We start from the raw sequence: 15318 nt of genomic DNA, 5'->3' as shown, positions 1-15318 counted from the left end.
CAGTGTAATGTTTTGTTGGATGTAAGCATTGGTTGTATACATTAGCAGCTTTTCCACCATAGGGCCAGGGCTGTCAACTGTCAAGCCAGGGCCTTGGACTTCATGCTGTGAGACCAAAATCGATCTGCATTCCCACCATCGGGCCAACAGCATTGCCCTAAAACCTGCTCTTAATACGCTGCCCTGGTGCCAGCGTCACACACCCCGTCCAACTGACAAGCAAGAGGGAAACTCAAGCTGAGGTATCAGACTCTGGAGACTAGCAAGCCCTCAAAATTAACACGTATTTGTACTGTGCCCGCAATTTCTTTTTCATTTTTCCCAAACCTGTACCCTTGTGTGCTGGATACACAACTTGGAAAGTTCGGCGACAATATACTTAATCACGTCTTCATTCAGCAGACGCTGTCAATCTGATGGTGCACATTTTCATCAGTGCAAATATTCAGAAGAGCCCTGATTTCATCAACTGACCAGTACAGATGATTCTCCATCCTCCGTTGATCTGTTGAGGTAAAAACTGGGGAATGAATATCTTGGTTCTGAAACCTATTACCTGACTCAGCGAAACTCCGCCTTTGACATCGATCCCACCTCAATCCCCTGTTGGCCTTCATTGGCCCAAGGGTAATCGGCTGGCCAAAGGCCATTGGCCCAGAGGAAGCCCAAAGAGGCAGGATGAAGCCCCGGAAGTGACAGTGGGAACGCAACTGGTCCTGGTATGCACTAGAACACCCTCATTCGGCCTGATAGTGAAAACACAGGTACTGTGCTGGTTCTAAATTCTGACTCCACATAGCTACATAATAAACAAAGTAATATGTTCTGATTGGCTGTAATTTTAGCATTTCACTTTTAATGAGGTCTGAAATACAATGCTTGGTTTATATTTTCATTGCACTGTGCCAGTAGCCACGCCCACAGTAAAATCGTATTAGTCCAAATTCTCGCTCCACATATTTACATAAAAAACATCAAATATGTTCTAATTTGCTTTGATTTAGGTATTTCACTATCAATAACACCTGAAAAACTATCCCAGATAGCACACGTACATCTCCAAGATGTCTGTTTTAGATTTTTTTATCTGGAAAGCATCACATTCTAATTAACATCTGCTAAGCATCTTAAACAGATCAGATTTACAAGTATTTTAAATCATAAACATCTCAGAGACATCTGATGAATGTCTTATTGACATCCGAGAGGAAATGTCTTATAGACGTATTGCAGATAAGCAAGCAACCTAAAAGAATAAGTCTTCCAGATGTAAACACACACATCAAATAGATGTCTGGGTGATGTACGTGTGCTATCAGGGATGCAATGCTCAAAATGTCTCACGCTGTGCCTCGTTAAGATAAAGAAAAAAGACAATTTTTCCAATCTATGTCCAGCTACTATAAAATCTTACAGCCTATGGAGGAGGAAAACAAAAATCAACAAATCAGCATCTCTGAAGACATCCGGATTAAGTGTAGAGAAATATTTCACTGCTTTCATAAAACTATAATGATGAAAGCCAAACGTTTAAATGTCTGTGGAATAGTGGCTCTGAAAACCTAATTAATTGTTAGAGCAGGTGGCGGCAGAGTAGCTTTGGCAAACTGGTACAATAAGTCAATCCAGCCAAAAAGACAGACAGAGGACAGACAGAAAGTTAGTGAAAGAGAAAAGTAACACCACCATATCCTAACTTGGCATGACATGATAAAATATCAAGCGATAAATCACATCCCTTTATTAACCAAAGTTCTTGTCCTAACCAACCGTGACCATCAACAGTTTCGCATGACAAAACATTTTGATGGTCACTTGGTTTCCATTTCCACTGTGTATTGCTGGGTCTCCCCACCCACAGTGAAATATCATTGGTCCAAAATTCTGCTCCACACAGTTGTATATTAAATATCAAATATGCTCTGATTGTCTGTAATGTATTTGTTTGTAGTGAGGACAGAAGCACTATCATCTCTTACCTGTACATAAAGGAGATTAAGCTGGACAGGGTCGCGTGAGTCCACGTTCTGGTCGGAATAAAAGAATTTCCTCCGTAATAGTAGTATCTCGCTCTCCTCTACACCCTGCTCCCGAAATGTCCGACTGTGGTCCAGCCAGTTCACTAGGAGAAAAACATTCAGTGAGAATAGTGTTAGCAACTGAATTACATTTTCTTAAAATAGCACAATGGTCAATTAATTCACTTTTCGAAAAATTTAGAGAAATGTTAACTATAAATATACAGCATTAAAAATTTATCATTTCACCCAATATATGTTTGTACAATGTATTTTTATGTATATTGGAGTATCACATCGTTAGCTTAGCAACATTAGCTAACACCAATATTTATCAGAGATGGGCCACTTCTATTAAAGTGAATGAGAAATTGGAACGTCAAACGGTCAATGGATGTAGAAAGGAAGTCCCACCTTATACGTAAAAGAGCCAATTACCTTTTAGATAAAGATATCGCCTGTCAATCAACTTGAGAACGCACATGCACATTAGCTATACAAGCTGGGAAAATCTGAGGTAAAGAAGCACAATTTATAATGCCAGTGTTGTCAGATTTTACTGCTGATTTGAAATATGTTCTCTGATCGTAATCTTGACCATATTGGAGATTTCTGTCTTTACCCATTCTAGTAGATAGGAGCTGCACTTGTATGCCACTTGTTTACATAGAAAAAATAGTTGCCCGGGAGCATTCCTAAGATGGATGCTGAGTGGACTGACTTGCTTAAAAGACATTGGCTTCACATGAGAAGTGCTATTTGTGTGGCGTGTGGAGCTGGTATCTATGAAGTGTGTTTTAAATTGGTCCAATTCAAATGAGAGTTTTAAATGAGGTCCCATTTCAGTTAGGATGCTGCCTTAGAAGGCAGCTGCCGATGTAGGCAGTAGACAGCAACACAACGATTTTGGAGCCTAAGTTGCTGTGTGTATAACATAAGTGGAAATGTAATCCCATGGTATTCTTTAACGTAACTTTGAGTCAAATATAAATACCACAATATACAAATATGGTTATTACAGAGCCACAAAAAAGATGGTGCTTTACAGCATGTAATATTGTCAGAACTAATTAAATATTTGTGCTTCCGTAATGTATCCTTAGAGACGTTCATGTCTCTTTCATAATCTTTCACAGATTCAGAAATGAATAAATAATAAAGAGATCAAATAAAGAGATTTGGACTTTAAAATGATTTTGTAAGCCTCTGTAAGCTTGTACACTCAAACAACAAACATTCTTTTTATTTTTTGCAAGAATCTCTCAGAAGTCAGTGTGTAAATCTAGTGGGACGGTTTGTCTCTGTTTGCTAATGCATTGTTTTTTTCTTCTCAGTTCTCAGTGCTGTTTGATGAAGAGCCTCACAATCATCATCTGTGTGAAGTTTTGCTTTCAGTTTCTCCATCTTCCTCTCGTCTCTCAGAAGGGTTCTGTCTTTCTTCAGAGTTCCCATCCCGTCCTCTCTCTTCTCCTCCACCTGTTCTTGGATCAGCGAGTATTCCTCATAGTTGGTGATTCCTGGGGAGTAGAAGATAATCAGCACTCTCCATCTGTCAATCGTTCTTTCTCGTTTACTCAAGTTTTGCGGGATTTGGACAAAGCTTCATTTATCATTTACCCCTTCAGAAAACTCTGAAAACATAATCACTCTTTGTGCCTACAGGTTTAACCACAGATGGTAAATAATTAAGAAAACTCAGAAGAAATGAATAATTTAAGAACATAAAGAGAATAAGGATTCCTACAGCAGTTTTACAAACAAAGGCATGCGATTATTAGCATAATGTCTGGTTCACATTACAGCCTATTCTGGCTAAGAGCCACCCACTTAAACTGGAAGTGGTCATCTTACCAACATATAAACAGTTTGCTTGTTCATATGACAATTAGAGGCAGGTAAATCTGAAATTGGACATAACTCAGCAAACAAAGTACGATACATAGTACTGGACTTTCGAAGTGGGGGTTCATGAAACTGTTGTAGAAATGCCAATACTGAATGATATTATATTTGCATATTATATATGCAAAATGTAGATATAGAATAGTAGAACTAAAATATAACAATACATATATTTCACAAGTGAACATTTAAAAAGGTCAGAAGAAAATGCCCTGCTTACTTGCTACTACATCTCTAAAATCAAAATTCTAGAATATCTTTTATAAGATTCAATGCCATGAACTAAGCACTGACAAATTCATCTATTAACTCTATCAACTCTTAAATCTAGTGCTCACTGTTGGAGCCTGTTACATAGTGCACTTTGTGCTGAAAATGTGTTTGCCTTGACTCCAGGAAACTGTGTAGAAGGCAATCAAATTGGAACTGCCAATTTCAGCCTGCCCTTGCCATTTTCACGTATATGGATCAGATGGTTCGTGGGCATACAAAAAAATGCTTGATCAAGGAAAGATAAAGAGAGGACTCACCTATTCTACTGCAGATGGTGACCAACAGCTCCCCTACAGTTTTGGAGTCATCCACCATGATGGTTTTGATGGTCCCATCCAGCATTTTGATCTTCTGAGGTCTTTGTTTTTTCTTGTACTCCAGGATGTCCTGTACAAGTGAAATGTCAAGCGAATAAGCACTAAAATGAAGCTCAGAATGATAATGGGAACTCAAACATGTGAAATATATAAACATACATCCCATTTATATCTCAAAATACCTCTGCCAAAAGTCTAAAGAAAATGCAAATGTTTTAATAATGTGATTCACCCCATTCCGTAGCATGTAGTAATCAAGGGTGCGTCCTGATTCCAACCAGATCCCTTTCCTGGGGTCATCGTCAGACAGGAACAGCCCGTAATCTGATGCTGCAATATTTCATTTGACATCATTAAGAAAACAACTCGCCATGGAAGTAGATACACAATCAAAGAGCTCTGGTTACAAATTAATTCCACTGACAAATATGAACGTAATAAATATCAAACTCTTCATTAAACCACAAAGCAATTTGTCTTTGATACCGAAGACACTCATTTTTGGAAACAATTGACATTTATAAGATAAATACAATTTATTTGGCCATCAAGGGTAACAATCATGTCCACTGCATGGGACGAGACTCATATAAATGTAGTTGGGTGTATAATGAACGTACACAGATTCATCCCCAAGCGATGACTCCTGTTGAACTGATATCGCACACAAGCCCATTTTGAAAGAGTTAGTGAGCAGAGAGCATCTAATGTTTTATGACTTGAGTGGAGACAGAGAGAGAGTGTGCTCTGATCCATCAAACACACTCGAGAGTAGAATAACTCTTTACCGTCCAAGTTTCAACATTTCGGATAAAGATGCATCTATGATGCTGATGTGAAGCAGCTGGTATAAACATTAAGGCCACATTCACAATAGTGTGAAAAAGTGTGGAAAAAAAAGTAATACATAACTTGTTTCAGGTTGACTTCAGGAGGGTTTATACTTTTCATAAAAGAGTACAAAAATTATGAGAAACTTGAAAATAGGCAGGAATCCTGGTGGAACCTGGTTTTGGAACACTTACCTTGTCCAGACTGGGCCTCTGGAACCCTCTCTCTGATTATCCGGCATGCGTCATAAACTGGAGTGGAGGGCTCAAACTGCATTGTCTTTACCACATTGCACTGCCGCACACAGATCTTTAGCGACAGGGCCACCATTGCTGCTTAAATAGGAGCGCACTCTAGCACACCTGTAAAGATGAAACAAATCCTATGTCAGATCACTCTGTGGAGAGTAATGGAAATTAGACTCAGAACAGAGATTAAAATCAAATAAGAGATTCGACTCAAAGCAGAGATCAAACTCAGAAGAGATCACTTGTAATGGATTAGACTCAGAACAGAGATCAGATTCAGATCAGCGACCAGATTCAGACTAGAGATCAGATTGTCTGAAGAGTCCAGAATCTCAGGCAGTCGAGTTGAAGTGGTTCAGAGCATAGAATGATGTGAGTCTGTCTGACTGTATCTCACAAGGCAAGGAGTAATTTAACAGAAGATTCAGGGAACTAATCTTTCCTCATAATGGATTTGTGAACGAGTCTCCACATTGTCTGTTCACTCAGTCAGCAAGCGCACGCACGCACGCACACGCACACACATACACACAGAACTTTCATTCTTTGTAGGGGACATGGAGAGGTATTGTGGACCAGATGAGATGGTCCCACTGAGACAACACACACACTTGAGGCAAGGGCCCAAAAGTTATGACTCACCAAGCACCAGATGAGAGTAAAAACCAGCTTTGGGAAGCAAATAAAACAGGTACTTGCCAGTAGATGGTAACTTTATCAGGAACTATAATGTCATCTGGGTGTAGTTAATTTTGGACAGTGCTTGAGATAAGCAGTAGGACAGAACCCACATGGTACAAAAATCAGCCGGGGCCAATAGCCTCAGACCAAAATCGATCATTGCATTTCCACCATCGGGCCAGTAGCCCCATAGTGTTGCCCCAAAACCCACACTTAATACGACCTTAGTTTGTATTGTGTCCCCATTTTTATTTTTTCCAAACCTGTATCGTTGTACACTGGATACACAACTTGACAAGTTCAGTGACAATATACTTAATCACGTCTTCGTTTCAGCCGATGCCGTCGATCTGACGTTGCACATTTTCATCAGCCCCAATATTCACAAGAGCCCTGATTTCGTCTTCTGACAATTCTCTATTCTCTGTTGAGGTAAGCTGGTAAATTTGGAAATTAGTATCTATGTGCTGACTAGGGCTGAAACGATTAGACGACATTATCGACAACGTCGCCAATAAAAAAAAATAAGTCTGTTTTTATCTCATTTAACGTAACATGAGATCAGATATGAAACTAATGATGTTGCACGAGAGCAGCACTGCAGTTCGCACCTGACTGAGAAGAGAAAGAAAAAAACAGCTCACAGCTTCAGGTGATGTAGATCGCAAAGTATGAGGAAATTATACTAAAATACAAAATAACTAAATACAGAAGCACTCTCGTTGTGAAATACAGTGGAACCGGAGCTGCCGTTCCACTGAAGCAAAACTTGCATGTCAGAGCATCCTTAAAGGAAACCCCTCACCATTATATCTTTAATGCATCCTTTATTAAAGTTCAAATAATAAGGAAGCAGGGTCATGTTAAGAACTCTGAAACTGGCATATCTCTGTGCGGTCAGCGCCGCTTCTATGAGTCACGTGAAGTGACCCAAACTAAGTGTGAGAGATTGAAACTGCATCCGGCTTATGTACATTCTGGTGCAGGCACGCTCGTCCCTCGCACATGCTTGCTCCAGTTAGATTATAATGTGATGGCTTGTCATGAAGTGAATCATAATACATGTGTGTTGCGTTGTGTATGTTGTCATGAAGAAAACTAAAGAGAGAGTTAAAGATGGATCGATGTGAACAAAAAGGCGAGAGGGTGGTCTTTGCCCATTATCTACACTGCAACTAAATACTTTTTTTGATTTGTAGTTTTGGCTTGTTTTCCAATATAAATATCTAAAACACCTTTAAAATAAAGTACATTTACTTAAGGAGCTATACTGCAGAAGACAAATTTGTTGTCTGAGAATGCTGAATATAATATTAAATATTTAAAATATCTAAAAATCCTTAAAACAAGACACATTTACCTGACATTTAATATAATAAAATTTAGACTTGCTTTCAGAGAATAGATCTTGAATATAAGTATATTTTGACTTTACTGCACTGGCAGATGAATAAACAAGTGAAAAAATAATATATACAAAATTCACTTATTTTCAAGATACATTCTCTGAAAGCAAGTCTAAATTTTATTATATTAAATGTCAGGTAAATATGTCTTGTTTTAAGGATTTTTAGATTTTTTTAAATGGAAAACGAGACAAAACACTTGATTACAATATGATTTTTTGCAGTGATTTTTTTTTTTTTTTTTTACTGAATTAAACTTAAAAGTATTTTTTTTTCCTTTAATTCAATGAATGTCATTTAGAGTTATTTTTAAAAGATGATTTTGTCCTCTTTATTTTTAGTAAGCACATTTATTACAACCTTTTAAGTCAAGGTACAAGCTGAATAGTCGGTCAAGAGCTAAAGATTAATCGTTACAATAATCGCCCGAATAGTCGAATAATCATTCTAATAATCGTTAGATTAGTCGATTATCAAAATAATCGTTAGTTGCAGCCCTAGTGCTGACCCTCGGACCTGACTATGCAAAACCCCGCCTTTGACATTGACCCAGCCTCAATCCCCAGTTGGCCTTCTTTGGCCAAATGGTAATCGGCAGCCAAAGTAGCTTGGCCGTTGGCCCCAAGGAAGCCCCAACAAAGCAGGATGAAGTCCCAGAAGTGACAGTGGGAATATGCAACTGGTCCTGGCACGCACTAGCATGCATTCATTTGGCCAGATAGTGGAAATGCGGCTACTGAGGACCCAAAGGCCATCTGAAGAGAGACTGAGAGATGGAAAGACAGAGAATGATTGAGAAAAGGCACAGAGAGCTACAACTCTGGCCCCTTAATCTCCCTCATATAACCTGCCAGAAGCCCTGCACTCTTTCCCCTATGCCCATGCTCAGGCCCTACGTGACAGACACTGCAAAATACCTCTCATTTCTTACCGAACCTCCAACCAGGCTCAAAGCATTCCACCTCTCACACTGCTCAACCCCGAAAGAGCATGTGACTCTCTACATGCACTAATAATCGTGTCAAGCCTGGAAGACACTGGGAATTACCATGTAATATAAGGACTGACCTAGGCCCACATGGAATGTGCAAACATTTATCATATGTTCTGCGTTGACTGTGATGGAAAATCTGTGCAATCCTGTAGAATGGATTTAAATATAAATATTAAATAAACAGACAACAGTATCCATCTGTGTCATTGTTCTTCTATGTAAACATGCGCTAGATGGACATCTTTGACCATTGAGTCACATCCAGCATTTTATTTATTTTTTTCAGCGACTCACATTGTCAGGTAAAAAAAGAACGGCAAATTTTAAAAACACCTCTTCAAATCTGAGTGGTGCTTTCCAGTGCTAAAAACTCACTGCCACAATGCTAGGATGTTGCGGTTGGTTGACAGGGTGTTGCTATGTGATTGCTAAAATGATCTGTCCCTCTTTAAATATAATCATATGGGATTTTTTGCCAGTTTTACTCTACATCACTCACAATGTAATCAATAAGTGATTTTCCAACATCGGTCCGAATGGTTCTGAGCATGATGAATAATGGTTCCAGTAGGGTTTCCACTAAAGCACAGTTCGATACAGTGCGATTATAAATGATTCCTGGCCTTGATTTCTCAGCATGGTTAGCTTACCGTACTCAGGACAGATAACCTTTCTATTGGAACAGCTTTAGTGACATGACGACTCACAATTGGTCACTTGCCCAGTCAGACTAATCTTATCCTGATTTTGCAGCACCATAATGAAACAAAAAAAATGAAAAAAAAAAAAAAAAAAAAAAAAAACATTAAACTGTGCCAAGGAGCCAAAATTGGTATGGAATGGTGCTGCATTCTCTAGGCACAACAGCTCACAGCTGATTGTCCATGCATATCGTCTTCTTAGAACATTCTCTTCTATGCACCCAGTGTAGACAACCTCAAGCCATTGCGTTGCAACAACATCGGTCGCGTCCGGTATAGACATGGTGTAAGGGTTAGAGGATTTAAAAAATGTCTTAGCAAGCACCAATAATTAGAAACAAATTGGTGGATGGTTGGTGGATGTGTAGAACTTTGTGAGTGATGGGTGTTCAGATTCTGCAGAAATCTGCAGACCTTTCTGCTGAATTCTGTGGGTGGGTCACAGCTGTGCCAAAAAAAAAAAATGCATGCACTTAATTGTGATGTTATTGTTTACAAGTTCAAATTTCCATGGAACCTTTGAGAGTGATAAACGGTAAACAGTCTTGGCTTGCAGTCCACATTGAAGGCGTACATGAGACCAGAGCTCAAAGTTTCTTTAACCACCACCCCCTATGGCTGATTTAATTATAGAGATTAAAGGTGGAGTTGGGATGTGAAGCGATGCCAGAAGAATTGTCAAAGTGGTGAGGTAAGCAGCCGTTTATATAACTTTAAATGTTAGTTCCTTCCAAATCTTGCATTTGGAACATTTTACTGTAGTCTTGACTTCTTCATTTGGAGAACAAATTATCTTCTCTCCGTGACCCCAGCAGACAGTTCAACACTCAGTTCACACAGATCAACTAATTGCCAGTCCTGCCTCAGCAACAGACTCGGAAATCTAACATGATGCTCTAAGAACATCTCTGCTTTTAATGTTGGACTTTAAAGTGCCTCTCGAGGGCATACTCTAAACCAAGCCAAAGCCTCTCTACAACAGCAGTCGTATTAAGTTATACTGACATATCGTACTGAAAAAAACAGCAAGAAGGGGACAAAAAGATGCATGTAAACTTGCTTTGGGAGGCAGTAATAAAAACAGGCCATTCAACTGGGCCAAGGGAAAAGATAGGGCCATCTGGAAGGGATTGCAGTGCCGTGATTTGCAGTAATAGCAAAGAGCAGAGCCCCAGAGGCCACCAAGTCTGAATTCATTATCAAGTGTGTGCCAGTGATCAGAAGGAGAGTGAACAAATTTTCCTGATTCCTATCTGAACAGGTATTAATGCTGGACACATTCAACAGTGCTTAAAAAAAGATTCTGGAGATGATGGAGGCATGGACAGATATTAAGGGAGTGTGAAACCTGCAAAAACTACTTGTTAAGCAGCCTCTTTTTATGCTCTTCATACTTTATTCTCTGGGAGAGTGAAGTTATAAAGAAACTCACCACTAAAATAATTTCCTCATTCATTGTGAATATTGAGTGTAGTTATGTACAAAGCACTGCCCACACAGAGGTCACTTTTAAACCAAGCAACTTCTTATTGGTCCACACTCTGAATTCATGCATGAATTTACCAAACTTGAACCAAAATTTGCATAGGGAAATTCTTTGCCACTGGAAGTCCATCAGGCAAAATTACTGATCGTGCAGATTTCCAATTAGATGACTCTATCCACCAGCTGTATTTCACAGTGCAAAGGTAAATGTGATGGTGCCTTTGCAGTAGGAAAACAAACTGCAAGACACAGACTGTGGGTTCACCTAGTCTCCCAGACTTTTAGGGTGTTTTCACCCTTGATTTGATTGCTTGGTCCAAACCAGAGTTTGAATTCACCTCACTCTCCTTACTGATCTCTTTCACATTGTACTTTAGGGTTCAAACAGCAGTACGATTGTGTCGTCAACGTGAGTACTATGGCGAAACATTAAGGGGGCATCAAAAATGCTTTTACATACACCCACATAAATGGGTAGCTACGCTTCAGATACTGGATCCAACTGTACAGGACCATACCTAGGTAACGACACAGGAGGAGAGATGCCAGTTTTCACTGTTACATTTGCCACATTACCCAATACACCTCCTACTACTTCCTATCGTGAACTTTTGCTCCTCACTTACCTCAGAAAATATACAGGTGTGCTCAATGATATCCCAACTACATACTATGAACTACGAAGTGTTGCAAACAGAACTTGGAATACCTTTCTAAGATTCAATGCCATGAACCCTGCAAACTTTGGCACATTCAGCAACTAATTTTCCCCAGAAGAACTCATTGTGGGTCCTGGGTAGCTCAGTGGTAAAATACGCTGGCTATCACCCCTGGAGTTCACTAGCTCGCTAGTTCGAATCCCAGGGCGTGCTGAGTGACTTCAGCCAGGTCTCCTAAGCAACCAAATCGGCCCAGTTGTTAGGGAGGGCAGAGTCACATGGGGTAAACTCCTAAGCCTTCACCAATCAAAAGGGGTTTGCTATGAGCTTCATATTTACGTTCAAGACTGAGAGTTATTGCTACAGATTTGAAGGCTTTTTAAATCATACGAATTCACCATGTTGCCTTCCTGAAGGCGTTTAATGGCAGTACTACCAGATGTTCAAATAACCCTCCCTGTCAAAACATCTAAACATAGTGAGTCACAAACTTCTGTATTCTCTGAAGCTAATAACCACACTGTGTGCAAATGTATCTGTGTGCTCTCTCAAAACGTTTTCTCATGCCCTGGTTGGTATGGGAGTCAGGCCCCGTAGAGCAACAATCTGGAAGCGTTTGCGCTCGGAACCAGAGCAAAAATTCCAAATCGCTTTGGAAGATGGGCCTAAGAACCTCCAGCTGTGATTTGTAAACATTTTTGTCCAGCTGCTTGCAATGAGAGACAGACCGGAGACGCTTGTGTTAAACAAGGCCTATCTTTGTGAGACCTACTTTTATTATAAACATTGGCACCGCAACAAAGGAAGGGCGATTTCAAAGGTAACATTGTTCTTTGTTGATGAAGGTTGAATAAATGATAGAGGGAAGACCTTGGGTTATATTTTTCTTTATAAATTTTTGTCATATGAAAGCACTACTTCCATTTAGGGTGGGTCTGACTGAATGTTAGCCTGGGAAGACAAACAGGATATTTTGAGGGAGATTATGATATGGAAAGACACGAAGGCGATCTACAGTGCGTTCCCGACTCAAACACACACAAACACAAAAACCCTGTATCACAACGATCATGTTTTACCTAGCTGCTCTGGTATGCAGCAATTCTATTGCTTTTTAACCAATTACTTTCCACAGATTAAAGGAAAATGTTCAACTGGAAGTTTCTATTGGGTTCTAAAAATTGAAAATACAGGTATGTCTGAGCTGCCAACCTTCAATATTAAATGAAAAGATTGAAACCTGAATCTGAATCTCCACAAACCTCAGTCAGCTTTCATTTCAGTTTATGACATTAAAAACAATAACATTCAGATCGCCGTGACCATCAGCAGAAGCTGAATCAAAGTGGCTCGTTATTGGACTCATCCCTGTAATTTCCTGCTTTCTATCTTTTCTTCAGTAAAAGCTTCATCAGATTTTCCTGTCGACTCGCATGCACATGTTCTTTTTTCCCATCAATCAATTTCAGGCCATATTTGTTTTGTAATTTGTTTCATGATTCATGGAAAATCAAGGCTCCAATGGCTCTGACAAAGCTTAGGTATGTTTTTTATTAAACATTTAAAAATATATAGTACTTAAAAATACATTTACATAAAACATATACATTTCTATTCACAGTCTGAACACAGTTGCTTTAGGCTCATTCTGGGTTCATAGACTATTGCTCATACTAGCCTATATTTTTATAATATATAAAAAAAAAATTATACACACACACACACACACACACACACACACACACACACACACACACACACACACACACACACACACACACATATATATATATATATTTTAAGTAACAAAAATATGTAACTTGTCCCATATTGTTTGTGCTACGGACATGCACTCAAAAATGCGACTTGTTGAAAAGAGCAGTGCTAAATTTCTAATTGATTGGACATGATTTTCACCTGGCGGATGATAAAATGGGTGAATAAAAAAAACTTGTATACTTTTATTATCCCCAAGCCATGTCTAGAGACAGTAATATCATGGAGACTTGGGGTAAGCTCATTTGGCCAATATGCAACCACCTAGCATCTAGGGCTGTGTTCAAAATATCAATACAATGATACATTGCCATATCCTCCTTGCCAATCAATATTATGCAGCACTTTGAAAGTTTGAGGGTAGCCTCTCACGTCTATCACATGACGTAAGTTGGCTGTTCCAATCACTTGAGCAGTAGTAGAAGATCATCTTTAAATTGGATGAGAGACTCTTGCTACCGCTACCTTAAATATGGGGTATATGAGTTCTATTAAATATTCAAATTACAGTTTCATGTTATGTTTGTTAATATACAACTTCTCATTTGAATACAAGAACAGTGTGTAGAAGTGAGTTGTGTTTGACTTGTGTTAAGACTTGAGGCTTTGCCTTACCCATTGCACGCTTTAAAATGTTTTATTTTGATTATCATGACGTTGTTGGTGATACCCAGCCCTACTAACAACCCCCCAAAACACACTTGCTACCACATAGCTATGCCCCGACAACAACCCAAACTCCCTGGCATTGTGACTTTTGCATAGGCAAGCACCACTCTCATTTTCTTCAGAAATGTTTCCATTCCCCCCAATAACCCCAAACGATGTACTCCACATTAATGATCTCAGACTCATCAAACTGAGAGTAATTGAGAAGACGTAAATAAGGCGGCTTTAAAAACAGCTTGCTCCTCCATGTGCATATTAAATCAGCCTTCATAAATACAAGAGCCGTAAAGATCTATCTGTGATTTATCCTGTAACCCAGATTAATTGCAATTGCTTCATTACAATTCCTATGTTGTGGGTGGGTACAGGAAAAGAAAGGCATCACAATGGTATCATCTTTCTTTAGGGTGCACATCTTGAAATTTAAGTACACACAATTAGTGCAGAAATTTGAAACGTGATGTAACATATGCATAGAATTCTCTGCCTTACAGTCACTGGCAAACAAAGACTTAATTATGAATCAATATGAAAGAGTCATCCCATGTATCCGCCTGTATAAACTTTCCTTTTTGTGATTCACTATGCAGACACTATAAAGTGGAAAATGTTATTTCAACATGCCAAAATCTAGCGTTAAAGGTGCTGCAAGCATTTTTTTTTTTGGAATGCCATGCATAAAATGTCCCTACTACTAGACACATATCACTGAAACAGTGATCCAGAGACACCTGTCTCCATCTCAAGGGATTTCATGGGGTCTTTAAGTTTGGACTTTGTGTGAAAAGGACAAACAGCAGTGTCCATTACCAGGGTAGGAAGTGTGGAAAATCCCTGCTCTAATTGGAATGCAAATCATATCGACCTGGAGACAAAGATATTAGTAAAATCTGCTCGAGACATTGGCTTTGTTAGTTACATAAGAGTGCGCTGGGACCATTTCGGTCTTCTGATAAAAAGGTTGACACAATTACATGGTAATTGGGTCAATCGTATTTCAGGAGAGGTCGGAGGAAGTTAAAAGAATTTTGTAGATACAACAAAGTGGACACAATATGGGATCCTTATTAAATCACCTCTCTGCTGTTTTGTGCTTAATATACAGATACCTGCTCCAGATCTATTCACAACCATGCTGGAAAAGCTAATTCATACTAGTCTAAGGTGGTTAAGCTGTTTTTTGGAACATGGCAGCTGGTTTGTTGTTGTTAAGGTTAGGATTAGGGCTAGGGTTCATCCATGGGTTCCCAGGGTCAGGGTACATCATTGGGTTCCCAGCAACTTAGCCAAGGTGGTCTACCAGCCCTAAACAAGTTGACCAAACTTGCTGAAAAGCAAAGCTGGTCACCAACATATGT

General features: G+C 39.3%; 1 protein-coding gene across 1 annotated transcript in view; it reads right to left on the bottom strand.

Moving 5' to 3' along the window:
- LOC127436150 (talin-2) overlaps window positions 1-15318 on the bottom strand; it is a 224534-nt gene that overhangs the window by 122585 nt on the left and 86631 nt on the right. The window contains exons 2-6 of the mRNA XM_051690104.1: window positions 5536-5703; window positions 4743-4840; window positions 4451-4580; window positions 3383-3535; window positions 1980-2122 (exon numbers count right to left, since the gene is read on the bottom strand). Coding sequence (XP_051546064.1) covers window positions 1980-2122; window positions 3383-3535; window positions 4451-4580; window positions 4743-4840; window positions 5536-5671 — 660 coding nt within the window. The 5' untranslated portion in view covers window positions 5672-5703. The remainder of the gene's footprint in view (window positions 1-1979; window positions 2123-3382; window positions 3536-4450; window positions 4581-4742; window positions 4841-5535; window positions 5704-15318) is intronic.

The sequence above is a fragment of the Myxocyprinus asiaticus genome, chromosome 46 (assembly GCF_019703515.2).
Source record: "Myxocyprinus asiaticus isolate MX2 ecotype Aquarium Trade chromosome 46, UBuf_Myxa_2, whole genome shotgun sequence".
In the NCBI taxonomy this organism is placed as follows: domain Eukaryota; kingdom Metazoa; phylum Chordata; class Actinopteri; order Cypriniformes; family Catostomidae; genus Myxocyprinus; species Myxocyprinus asiaticus.
This window is presented reverse-complemented; position numbering and strand designations above follow the sequence as displayed.